Source organism: Ursus americanus, chromosome 30 (genome assembly GCF_024610735.1).
Source record: "Ursus americanus isolate L20-20 chromosome 30, mUrsAme1.1.p, whole genome shotgun sequence".
NCBI classification, from domain to species: Eukaryota; Metazoa; Chordata; class Mammalia; order Carnivora; family Ursidae; genus Ursus; species Ursus americanus.
In genome coordinates this window covers 1,301,739-1,315,253 of record NC_142156.1, presented here as the reverse complement: position 1 = coordinate 1,315,253, position 13,515 = coordinate 1,301,739, and the positions used below count along the sequence as shown (strand labels likewise).

The 13,515-nt window shown below is 48.4% G+C and overlaps 1 protein-coding gene across 1 annotated transcript in view; it reads right to left on the bottom strand.

The window, feature by feature from the left end:
- Positions 1–2,951: 2,951 nt before the first annotated feature.
- LOC148107426 (small G protein signaling modulator 1-like) overlaps positions 2,952–13,515 on the bottom strand; it is a 30,269-nt gene continuing 19,705 nt past the window's right edge. Inside the window, 5 exon segments of the mRNA XM_087857154.1 lie at positions 2,952–3,130; positions 7,582–7,664; positions 9,590–9,714; positions 11,660–12,234; positions 12,237–12,246. Coding sequence (XP_087713280.1) covers positions 2,952–3,130; positions 7,582–7,664; positions 9,590–9,714; positions 11,660–12,234; positions 12,237–12,246 — 972 coding nt within the window.

The window sequence follows — 13,515 nt, the reverse complement described above, 5'->3', positions numbered from 1 at the left end:
GATCGAACTGCCCTCTGCTAAAACTCTCTTTTTTCCTTCCGGTCAGCAATGGCTTTGCACGTTGATAAACCTGCAGCCTCTTGGTTTAAATCTTTTGGACCTTTCAGAAGCCTTGAGCGCAGTTAACTATTTTGTTCCTTCTTGAAACACTCTTCCCTCAGCTTCCCAAGTGACCGCTCTCTCTGTTCACCTTCTGATTGGCCCCTTTTTCTAAATTTGCTTTGAGAGCTCTCTCTTCGCCTCCAGATCTTTAAACAGTAGAGTTAAACCAAGACTCCATCCTGGACACTCCTTTCTAGTTCTCCCTCGCAGGTCTAACCTCTCCCGTGGCTTCACAGATTCATAAAGCCCCAGTCCCTAACTCCAGGCCAAATATCTGCTCCAGGTGGCAGACCTCCACCCCAGCTACCTACTTCCCATCTCCATGGGGAGGTCTCACTTGCCCCCAGCCTCTACAAATCCAAAAGGAATGGCTGGGTCTCTTCCTCCCACACAAACAGCTCCTCCCTCCCTCTCCATCCCTCTCCCCTCGTGAAAGGGCACCTCCATGCTGAAGCTCTTCGTGCTAAAACCAGAGCTCATCCTTGACCCTTCCCTGCTTCCCTGTACCTCCCCACTTGCACCCAATGGGTTGTTGAGCTCTGCCTATCCTGTCTCCTAAGTATATCCCCAACCCATCTACTTTTCTCCATCTCCACTCCCTCCGTCCTACCCAAAGCACCTGTAACTTTCACTGTAGGACACTCCCAAAAGCATGTTAAAGATTTTCCCCTTTGCACATGCTGCCACACCGCACTTGGTAGTGAGGACACAGCTTCAACTTAAATCACTGAAGATGTGATCCTTAGCCTGGTGTCAGGCTGGAGCAACATGGCCCTCCCATGTGGTCTCACCACCACCCAGTCTTCCCCCTGGATCCTGGGTCCCAGACCCATGGGGGCATTTCATACCATCTTGGGCACCAAAGTCCTCCCGGCCGGGAATCTTCTGCCATGAGATCCCCCCTGACTGAGACAATCTTCTCTCCTCCCCTGCCTCTCCCCTTCTCCCTCCCTCAGGCTTTCCTCCTCTGCCCAGCCCAGCCTGGCTAATTCCACTCACACTTTAGAATCTCACCTTTCACTTTACTCCCACGGGGACATTTTGCTGATTGCCACCTGCCCCAGAAGAGGTTATACCCTTCTGTGTATTTACAGCATTTCTCCACAGCACCACACTGGTAATTAAAGAGTTGTTTAGTTATTGTTAAGTGGATATCTGCTCTCCTAAACTATAGACTCCCAGAAAGCAGAAACCTGTGCCTGGCTTTGCACACTGCCGCTGCCTCCCTAGGGCCCAGGGCAGTGCTGGTATTAGCAGACACTCAATAAATATTTGTGGAATGAATGAACCCTCAACTCAGACTGCCATGTGGATGAGAGTTGTAGCAGAGCCCCTTAGGCACCTTTGCAGAGCCTCGAGGCCTCATGAGTCCCGGATCCTGCTCTTCATGGGCTCTGAGGATGATGGTCATGCATCCCAGTTTGCCCAGACCAGCCCCAGTTTACGCCTGTTGTTTAGACATAATTCACGTGTCCCTTTCACTCTCAAAGGGGTCCTGGTTTGAACTTTAAGAGTGGTGCTGCCCACGTGCCTCTTGTCCCCAACCCTGGGGAGGTCACATGAGTGGGTGGAGCCTGGCGTGTAAGGGAGCTGGACCCCCAGCGTGAGACCAGACCCAATACCTGGATTCTTCCCCTTTCTCACTGCCGAGGGGACATCTCAGGGTTTGGCTGGGGCGGCCCCTCAGAGGCACGGTCCCGTGGACTGGGGCATCAGTCGTGATTAACAGCGGCAAGTTCCCTGCTATGGACTCCCCTGCCGCCCTCCTTTTTATCCCTGCTCCCTCTTCCTTCTGCCTCCAGCCTTGATTTCTAGAGAACCCAGGCTAAAAACCAGGACTGACTTCCACGGGGCCCCAAAGGGAAGAAGTAAATCTGGAGAGTGGGAGAGAGTAAGTATGAGAAGACGCACTTGGGCTCAGGAAAACACCTGCCAGCACCAAGTACGTGCTTGTCCCTCTTCAGAGGTCATGAGTTCCCTGTCATCAGAAGTGTGGGCATAGAGGCTATACACTGTCAAACAGAACACCATGAAGGTGCGTCCGGACCAGACCCACCTCAGCAGACTTCTAACCACCTTTCTGCCTGAGGCTCCCAGGCGCCCTCTTGGGGGAAAGGTAACCAATCTCAAGTACTATTGTGAATAGAGAAAGCAATTGACACGTGGGTAAACGGCTCTTTGGTTCAGAAACCTTCTCCAGAGAGCTCTTTTCCACAAAAGTTCTGGCTCGTCATGTGCCCAAATAAAGGTATAATGGCCAAAAGATCAAGGCTTAAAAATGATGAGAAACACAGATAACTCCCCAAACATTCATACCTGGCATAATGAGCAGGCACAATCCATCTAAAAAATTTGATCTTGAAGATCTCATTGGCTGACACGTAGTAACACGCTTAAACTTTTTTCTCAACTTAACAATTCTAAAGAAAGTCAATTTTATTTTTAAGTTAATTTGTTTAAAAGCTCCGAACATTCTTAGATAAAGTTCATATCAACCTCCCATACTCTCAAGCTATAGTTTGGGATGGTTTTCAAACGGGAGGTAACTTCCCTTCTCAGGGACGCTTCACTAAGCACAGTGTGGACGCCAGCAAAAATGCCACGTGGCTTCAGCACCTTGAACGTGTCGAGGAAGGGAAAGGAAGCCAGTCCTGATGGCGCCCTGGCAGCGACCAAAGCTGCCGGCCCAGGCGAGCACACGCATCCCCCCGGTAAGTCTACAAAAAGAGGCGCAGCCGTTCTGGCCACTCGGGGCTTGTGAACGTGGAAGTCGTCGGCTGCAGCGGTCGGGGGAGGAACCCGGCTTTGGGAGGCGGTGTAGGCGGCCGCCCAGGATTCACAGAAACCATCTAGGCGTGACCGGACTCTGACCACAGCCGGAAGAAGGGCCAGCACATTCCTGCCAAGGGGACCAAGAAGTTAGGCCGGGGGTCGGGACCCTCGGCACACAAGCTCCAGTGCCAGTGCGGGGGCCTGGGGTGCTCCGTGGGGAAGGCGAGGCGCACAGCACTCAAAAGAGCTGCAGTGACTTGACAGGGAAAAAGAAAGGGGGGGGGGCAATGCGCGCCTCGGTGCCTTCGGTGGACACACGGGGCACCCAGCACCCTGGATAGAAGGCTCACAAGAACCCTTTCAGAGCCCCCCACTGTGGCCTGCGACCACGGTCCCCGGCGGGGCCCCGGCTCAGATTAGCCCCGGAGCCCAGGGAAGAGAAATGTGTAGGTGGGACCCAGCAGAGGCGCCAGTGCGAGCAGCTGAGGAAGGTGCACAGGCACCGCCGTCCCCCCACGAGCTTTGGGCATGTGCCCGACTCATTTTTTATTCATATACACATTTGCCATTCACAAGGGATATGTCCTAAAGCCATCTAGAAAGCCCCCACAATTCGTGCGCAGCGAGGGGAGGCGGGGGCGGCGGGCATCAGCCCAAGCGCTCACTGGAACAATTTCGCGAATCAGCTTTTCCTTTCCCTCTGTGGAGGGTGTGTTGAAGCTGTACACGACGAGGCCTGGAATTTAACTTGATTGCAAAATTCAACTTTTGCCCACTCATTGCCCTCCTCACCTCCGTCACCAGATTGCTTTTCAAGGCCAGTTCTCACAAATGAACCACGCGCATTTCGCGTTTCAAGCATTCACGGGAGCAACCCGCAAGAAACCGCAGGGCAGGACCCAGCCTTCCACCTCCGTTCTCCAGCTACGGGGCCCTCCTCTTGCCTACACCTCCGACCCAACTTCTCAGTGACATCTCTATGCCGCTGACCTTTGCACCTGTTCTCTGTCCTGGAAAGAACGACGCCTCTTATTGCATAGGATTAAGCTATGGATATTAGTAAATGTTCAAAAAACCAAGCGGAAACCACCTGATGCTGGGGATGGTCCTGGCCTCAAAGGATGGCGGTCAGAATTTAGAGCTGAGAGGAAGCCTTAGGTGGCCCCTCACTTTACTCCCATACTCACAGGGGTGAGAGCTGAGGGGGTCTAGGGGACTTGCTCCCTTGAAGAATACGTAAAAAAACTTGCCCAAGGATGCCCGCTGGTTAGTGGTAGCAGTGGAACTAGAATCCAGATCAAAGCTTGTCCCATGTCACGGGCTCCCCATGTTTACATAGCATGTGAGAGCACATTTACAGCGGCACTTGGAAACTTGTGACTCTAGATGCCTTCCTCTTCAGTCGCTGTCCCCTAAATGACAGTCAACCACATTCAACAAGCTATGAAGCGGCGCTCACCGGGCACTTCCTATGTGCCAGGCACTATGGAGAAGGAGTCAAAGGAAGGACAAGCTGTCCCACTGCTCAAGAGCTTACAATCTAGTTGGAGAAACAAGACATTTGTCCACTAGAGTTTACTGAGTGGCCATGTGCCAGGCACCACTGGCGTGAACTAAACTAGACCTCACTGAGATTCCCACCCAATGGGGGAGACAGGGCAAAAAGCAGACAAGTAAGTAAGAGGAGTCAAAGCGGAGCTCATGAAGGGTGGTGTGGTGGACAGTGTCTGCACCACTCTCAAAGACTGGGGGGCGGGGGGCTGGATACCATCTCTTCTCTGAGGTGTGATGTGTGAGTTGATGCATCTCGTAACCACAAGGGAAATGGTCCAAAGGAAGAGCCTTCCCAAGCAGAGGGACAAGGAGGCACAGGTTGACATGCCCCACATACAGGACGAAGGCCAAAGGAGCAGGTAACCCAGGAGAAGAAGAGTCCGAATTGAGCTCAAAAAGTCAGGCACAAAGCAGACCACGCAGAGCCCTTAAGCGCAGGTGGGGAATTGGGATTTGGTGTAGGAGAAGGGCGTCCTCTGACCTTCCAGGCACAAAGCTGACTGAATAGGAATCGGCATATGTACTGCCACAAAGACTCATGCCACGTCCAGGGGAGGGACTGCGTGGAGGTGAAAGAAACTGGTGAGGGGGCCGAGATTCCTGCCCAAGGGAGCAGAGCCAAAAGTGTCAGAAGTAAAGCGCAGGCCCGTCTGATTTCTGAAATGTACAACACGTGTTTATTACAGGCCTCGGCAGAGAAAGGCAGCTTTTTATGATCCCGAGTCAATTTTGCATACAGGAGCTAAATATACAGGCAGAATAATTATTTTCACTTTTTGTTAGAGGTGGTAGCACACGGGAGAGATTGCTCCTTTGGGAAGAAGAGGAACAGCCTTCCAAAAGGTGAGGAGGGCAAGTGCAAAGGCACTCAGCTCTGGGGCCCTGTTCAGGGTGGGGGCGGGGGTGGGGGAGAACCGGAGAGGTGAATGCACTACCTGGAGTTCACCGCCAGGTTTCCACCGAAATGCTATCCGCATTAGAGTCAGCTTGTCCATTTGTACAAAAAATGCAGCTGGGATATCGATAGGGATCACACTGACTCTAGTCAATTTGGAGAGTACTGCCGTCTTAACACTACCAAGTCTTCTAATTCACAAACATGACATGTCTTTCCATTTACTTAGATCTTTTAATTTTTTTAAAGCTTTTGTTTATTTGAGAGAGACAGAGTACGTGAGCAGGGAGGAGGAGTAGAGGGAGAGGGAGAAGCAGGCTCCCCAATGAGCAGGGAGCCCGACATGGGGCTCAATCCTAGGACCCTGAGATCATGACTTGAGCCGAAGGCAGACGCTCACCTGACCGAGCCACCCAGGGGTCCCTAGATCTTTAATTTTGTTAACAGTCTTTTACAGGTTTGGTATATAGGCATACTTGTTTTATTGCACTTCTCTGATACCGCTTTTTTTTTTTTTTTTTTTTTTTTTTTTTTTTTTTTTTACAAATTAAAGGTTTGTAGCATCGAGCAAGTCTATCAGCACCATTTTTCCAACGGCATTTGCTCACTTTGTGTCTCTGTGTCACATTTGGGTAATACCTGCACTGTTTCAAATGTTTTCATTATTATCATGTTTGTTACAGTGATCTGTAATCAGTGATTATGACTCGCCGGGAGCGCAGATGATGGTTAGTATTTTTTTTTCTTTTAGCAATAAAGTATTTTTAAAATAAGGTAAGTACATTATTTTTCTAGACATAATGCCACTGCACACTTAACAGACTACAGTGTGGTGTAAACACAACTTGTATATGCGCTGGGAAATCAAACAATTCATTTGACTCGCTTTATTGCAATATTTGCTGTATCACAGCAGTCTGGAATTGAACCTGCGAGTCTTTCACTTCTTCTGTTAAGTTTATTCATAAATATCTTCTAAGATGCTATTACAATTGGAATTGCCTTCCTAATTTCGCTTTCGGATTGTTCAACGCACGTGTATAGAAGTACCACTGACTTTTGTATATATATCTTGTATCTTCCAACCTTGCTGAACTTTTTTATTAGCGCCAATATTTTTTTTTTGGGGGGGGGGAGGGAAGCAGGAGAGGAAGAGAGAATTTTAAGCAGACTCCATGCCCAGTGTGGAGCCTGACACAGGGCTCGATCTCACAACCTGGAGATCACGACCAGAGTCGAAATCAAGAGTCAGATGTTTAACCTACTAAGCCACCCAGGCACCCCTCCAATACTTTTTTTCTTATTTCTTGGGATTACTATATGCAAAAATCACATCATCTGCAAATAGATAGTTTTACTTCCTTTCCAGTATGCTACCTTTTATTTCTTTTGCTTCCCTAATTGTCCTGGCTAGAATCTTCTGTAGCAAAAGTGGACATCCTTATCTTTTTCCTAATCTTAGGAGGAAAGCATTCAGTCATTCACCATTGAGTATGAAATAGCCGTAGGTTTTTCTTAGGTGCCTTTTATCGTGTTTAGAAAGTTTCCTTCTATTTCTAGTTTGTAGAGTGTTTTTAACATGAAAGGGTGTCGGATTTGGTCAAATGCCATTTCCTCGTCAATTAAGATGACCATGTCATTTTTGTCCTTAATTCTATTAGTATAGTGAATTACATGGATTCATTTTCATTCGTTGAACCAGCCTGCGTTTCTGGGATAAATCCCATTTGGCCATGGTATATAGTCCTACTATATCTTGCTGGATTCAGTTTGCAAGTGTTTTGCTAAGGATTTTTGTCTTTATATTCATAGAGGACATCAGTCTGTAGTTTTCTTTTCTTGTGACATCTTTGTCTGGTATAGGTATCAAGGTACCAATGGGTCCTCATATAAGGAATGGTCTTATAGAGTGAGTCGGAACGTATTCCCTCCTATTCTACCTTTTGGAAGAGTTTGTGAAGAACTGGTATTAATTCACCAGTGAAGACATCTGGGCCTGGGTTTTTCTTTGTTCCCATTCACGTTTGTACAATCAGTGGCTAGCGAAGGCCTGGCGGGGTGTTGGGCACCTGGCGATAAGTGTTGGCTAATGTGGAACGAACTTTTTATTTTACTAGGACCTTGGTGTGGTCACCAACAGGTCCTCTGAGCACCTGCACTGACCCATTCCATGGAGTCACAAAATGAGGTTCACATCCCCTCCTCTGCAGTAGGGAGAAAATTGCACCCCTGGCCCTGAGTGGGGAGGACATACTCACCGTCATCCAGGATGACCAACAGTGGAGCCAGGAGGTCACGTATGCCCTGGACATAGCCGATCTCAATGTGCTGCCAGATGTAGCTTCAAGAGAGACAAGGGGCCCAAGGATGGCACTCACGACCTGTCTCTCCAACCCGCTCGTCCTCTCCCTCCTCCCTGACGCAGTTCCCCACCCCTCACCTGGACCACTCATTCCTTCAGCTCCCACCTTCATTCCCTTCCCCCATCTGACACGCTTCAAATATCCTATTCTCAGGCACCACGATGGCCTTCCTAAAGCCCAACTCAAAGCACCACATGTTCACAGGCCCCCCACTATGACAAGACAACATGCAAACCCCTTCGCTGGGGGTACACGGCATTCACTGTCTCCTCCCCATCACAGCCCCACCACCTCCTGGTACTTCCTCCTCTCAGGCACACATTCATGCCCCTGTGCTTTGCCCTAGCAGTTCTGTGCCTGGAGTTCCCATCTGCCCCCTTAATAATAACTAATATCTACTGAGCATTTACTGTATACTCAGCCACTAAAAATGTATTACACCATGAAATTCTCAAAATAATCATATGAGAAAGGTATTATCATATCCCGTTTTACAGATGAGGAGACTGAGGCCAGAGACACAAGTGACATGCATAGAGTCATACACCTAATAATAAATGGCAGAGGCAGGATCTGAACCCAGGTGGCCTCACCACAGAGTACATATATGCCAAGTGGTTTCTTGAGTCTCTCCTAATTTTGTCAAAGGCCATCTTGAATGTCACCTCCTCTGTGAGGCCTTCCATGATTTCTTCCAAGGCCATAACCCAGAAAAGGTTGGTTTATCCTTCCTTCTTCCCCAGCACCTTTTCATTTTAATGTAACATACTATATTAAAGTTCATTATATTTGTATCTCCTCAACTCAATTTTGAGAGGCAATGATTGCTTAGGAGACTGTAAAATAGAATAGTTAAGGGATAGTACTTATTAATAAAAATGAGTTAGAGCAGGGATTGGCACACCTTTCCTGAGAGGTCCGGATAATAATTATTTTCAGCTTTGCACGCCGTGCGTTCTCTGTCTCAACTACTCAACTCTGCAGAAGCAATCATAGAGACTATGCGAACGAATGGGCATGGCTGGGTTCTAATAAAGCTTTATTTACAAAAACGAGTGGTGGGCCGGATTTGGCCTGTGGGCTACACTAGTATAGCCCTAACCCTGAGTTAGAGCAGCCTGGAGAGATGCCCACGATGCATGATTAAGTGTATAAAGCAATTCGTAGAAGACAGAGTATTAATCCCATATAGATAAAATAAAAAAACATTAAAACACATATGTACTCATGTGATATTATATAATACACACTATATTATGTTATTTACACATAACTATACACATGGCTTGGGAGGATGTTTACTCAATTGTTAGCAGTAGTTTCTTCTAGGCGAGGGGGCATTATGACTGGAGAGGGAAGCAGCTTCTCTTTAGACCTTAGGAACTTGTGGTTTCGCTGGGTGATTGAGGTTTTTAATAAGCCTGAGTTACCTTCTTATTTTAAGAAAGAAAATATTCAGTATGTAGTGAAAAGTAATGAGAGGCTCCAGGTCTTGGCTTAAGGAAACAAAGCACAAGACTCTGGAGCCCGAGAGACGTGAGTACGAGCTCCTGCTCAGCCAACTGCCCGCTGGGGGACGGGAGCAAAGCGCTGGCCTTCAACCTCCATCTCCTCCCCTGTGGACGGGGGTAACACTTCACCCCACGGGCTTGCTGTGAGGACGAGATGAAACAGTGTTTAGTGAAGGGCTCAGGAGAGTGCCTGTATACAGTAAGTGCTTAATAAATGCTCCCTGTTGTGATCATTGCTCGGATTGTTATCTTATTGTCAGCGTGGGCTGGTGTAAACGCCAGGTGGGCAAGGTGCCAGGGGCAGAGGCTGCCGTCCGGCTGGGCTCCCTGTGAGCCCCGTCTCTGCCACCCCTCCCGCCCCCCCCCCCCCGCAGACCTCCCCATCCCCCCACCTGCACATGATGTTGCACAGCTTCTCCAGGTTGGCGGGCGTGAAGTACCACTAGTTGCGGTCACACCTCTGCACGTCCTTCTCGATGCGGTGCAGGTTCACCGTGTACAGGTCCAGGAGCTCCGGCTGCAGACCCAGGGGACGGGGAGGAAGGAACAGTTACACCCCAACTCCTCCCAGAGGTGGGATTCCAAGGGTTCTCCCTCCTCCCTCCTCGCCCTCTCCTGCTGCCACTGAAAAGCATGTCCTCTCCCTGGCCCGGGTGGGTGTTCGATTTCGTTTCTGTTGTTTCCCCCGAAAGCCTCTTTTCACTTTGTGGGATGGAAGTTCTTTTAGCTTTTCTCCCTTCTATAAAACAGAACAATTCTCTAAGGTGCACAGACGAATGGTCCCCGTTGAGTGGACGAGGGTTATAACCAGCTGGAGGGGCAGCGACCCTCCCCCACTGAACACCGGACAGGAAGAAGGGAGGAAGCGAGCGGGAGTCTGGTTCCCACCATATGCTGGACTTACTGCCTTGACCCCACCTGATGAAAAGGTCCAATGATATGGCAAGAAAAATACGGAACATTCCAAGGCCAAAATTTAACCCAGAAAGGCAAGAAAATACCAAATCTGGCTTCTGCCTTGAAGGAAGCTTCCAAATTGGCAAAACATAAGCTTGGGTTGAATGGTTTTGGGGTCTTTCTCCCCTAAGGTAAGGAATCTAATAAGAGACTTTCCTGCATGAAGGTGGGACCCCCTCAAAAGCCCCATCCCTGGTAAGGGAACCCCGGAAGAAAAACTAACATTTGGGTTCTCAAGGACAGCTGCCTGTTTTGAATCAAGGTGTCAGATGAACTGTAAAATAGATCTCTCTGGATAATTAACAGCTTTGAATCAGATTTACAACATACACAGGTGCATAATTCAAAAGCAAAAGTAACCTCCATGTACAGGTGGAGAAAAATCTAAGATGACAGCTATCCATTGGGAGCAGTGGACCGGGGAAGGCCACTGGAGAGACTTCGCGAGACATACAAATGAACAGAAAACCTCATGTGTCCGCAGTGTTCCAGGAGAGATTTAGAAAACTGGCAGAGTGCGGAGGCTGGGGGCATGGAGTGATGACCCATACGTAGCAAACGTAGGAAAAGACAACAGAGATAAGGAAATCAAAATGCATCCGGGGAAAACAAAATTGTTTTTGTAGGAAAGAAAAAGAAATAGTGCTTCCTACGTGGTGTATACATTCTGTTGTTATACGAGTGTGAACAAGAGCCATTTAACTGAAATCATTGTAACTGTAGTGGATGGATGGGGATGGGAAGGTGTCACTTATGGGGCGAGGGTGTGGGTGTGGAATGTCTGGAATTGCAGAAAAAAAGGGGAAAAAAAAGATCAAGAAGTAGCAATACAAGTATGTTATTTACGGACACAGGGGTAAACACCAGATAACTTGGGCAGAGTAAGTAACCACTATGACCTCTGGGGAGGGCTCCACGGGGGCAGGTGGGGGGCACTTCTGATTTCCTATTCAGCCTTGTCTGTTTGACTCTACAAACTATGGGCATGTGTATCTTAGATAGAAATAACAAGTTCTTCAAAGGAAAATGGAAACACAACTCCTGGCTCCGAAAACCTCCCGTTCAGTTGACATCCTTTGGCTTGGACCTTCTGGCAAGAAAGCAAACTTGAGGATTTAAAGGACGTTGGACCTGATCGTATGCCAAGATACTCATCCTCAAGGCTGCTATTGACTGAGAGGTCACCGCATGTCAGGCATGGAGGACCGGACTCACTAATTCTGAGAACAGCTCAAGAGAGAAGGTACTCGACTGATAGGGAAACTGAGGCTCAGAGACATGAAGTGGCGTGCCTCAGCTGGGATTGAACCTGGGGTGGTTTGAACAGCAGAGCCTGGTATGATATTGTCCTCCCTCCCAAAGGGGCTTTTCCAGTGCAGCCTCTGTGCCTGGGAAAATGTAACAGAGCAGAGGTCGTGCTGGGAAACTGAGGCTTGTGGGACACGCCCACCCTCCCGCAGCTGTTAGGTGAGAACACGGAGTGGAGGAGAATCCTGGTGACTTACAGAGTAAGTGACGCCGCTGGAGGACACGGGTGATGCCTCGTTGTTGGCAGAAACGGCCACGGCCAGAGAAGCCAGGGCGGGGAAGAGACTTTCCATCTCGGGTTCTTCTGAGAGCTTGTCCTCACTGTCCACCTGGCTGTGCTTCTCCACCTCACCGCCCCCCCAGCCCTCCATGGCAGCCCCCTCCACGGGCAGGGCCACGTCCATGCTGCCGGTGAAGGACATGAACTCGTCCATGCTCTTGTTGGCGAGGAGGTCGCTCTCCAGGCTGTCCTGCATGGCCAGCTCCTCATGGGGGGCCTCATCCCAGGAGGTGGTGGCCTCACTGCTCTGCCCGTTCTCCACGCTGCTGTCCCCAGGCCGAAGTGCCAGGGGGGCATTCTGTTGGGTGTCCATGACACTGTCTTCTGTGCTCAGGCTGGGCTCCGAGTGCTCCGAGAGGCCCGAGGAGACGTTGTGGGAGGAGGGATGGCCAGAGTCTGGGAAACAGGTGCCATTCACCAGGTTCCCATTGGGGATCTTGGGCTGTTTCTCCTCCAACCTGCCTTCTGCCTCGACTTGCTCCACTTTGTCACAGACTCAAACACCTGAAGACGAGGTGCACAAAAACAGACAGACAGAGAATGTCCCCTGTGGCCTGGTTCCAGCAGCCGCCTAAATATCCATCAGCAGGGGACTGGTTCAAATATGGAACATGCACGTGGAATACTATACAGTTGGGGAAAAGGATGGGGTGGAACCAGGTATGATACAAGCTCCCGCTGTGAAAAATAAAAAAAGTGACCTATTGCATGGAAATGCATAGAATAATCCAGAAATAAGGAAGCACTGAAATTGCCTGAGGAGAGAGTACTAGGGAATTCAAGTGGCAAGGAGCGTAACTTTCATCACACAAAATGATAGGCACATAGTTTTTAAAGCAAAAAATTGGTTAAAAACAGAAGGAACAGGCTAGAAACAGCATAGTATATCCACGTGCTTGGCTGTTACGGATTAATTTTCAAAAGTACTTTGATAATGTATGAACTACCATGGAAAAGCCTCCAGGATACATCTCAAAGATTGTTCTGTGGTTCTTTGTGTCCTGAGGTCAGATCCTATCAAGGATGTAAGACCATGTTCCAAGGGAACACGAAGTATTTCTTCTCTGTGTGTTTATGTCACCAATCTGATTTGCTGTTAAAATCACGTTTTTGGTTTTTCAAAATTTCTTCTAGATTCAACTGTTTTAAATTATGCAAAAAAAAAAAAATGTCCCTAACCCCAAAGTTGGAACTAGGAAACAAGGGCTATTCAGGGAAATGTAGCTTCTTTTCCTGAGCCCTCCCTTGACTCCTGCAGGCGACCATTCTGATTCATTTCTGGCTTATTCATCCATTGTTTTTGAAAATAGGTATATTAATATTAATATTCCCTCTTGTTATGCAAGAGGTGACATAGTACACCTATTTTGGGGGCTTTGCTTTTTTATTTAATATCACATGAGACGAGTTAACATTTCACTGAATAAAATGGAAAGCTGTGGACCAACACACATGATGGCATTTATGTAGAAATTTTCAAAAATTACCAAACATTGCAATATGTCCTCTATATACCGTGTACATATTTCTGTGTACGTACAGGCAATCAGTAGGGTCTGACAGCACACACAGCAAAATGATGCTATTTCTAGGGAGGGCAAGTGGGTATTAGGAATGATCAAAGCCAAATTTAGCTTTTTCTGCAATACTTTAATTTTTTACAGGGAGAAGAGATTCATATATTACTTGTGTGCCTAAAAACTCCATTTTTAATGCTAGCATGAAAAGCTAAAACAAATAAACCCTAGGTGACCTATAGATGATGGACCTCCC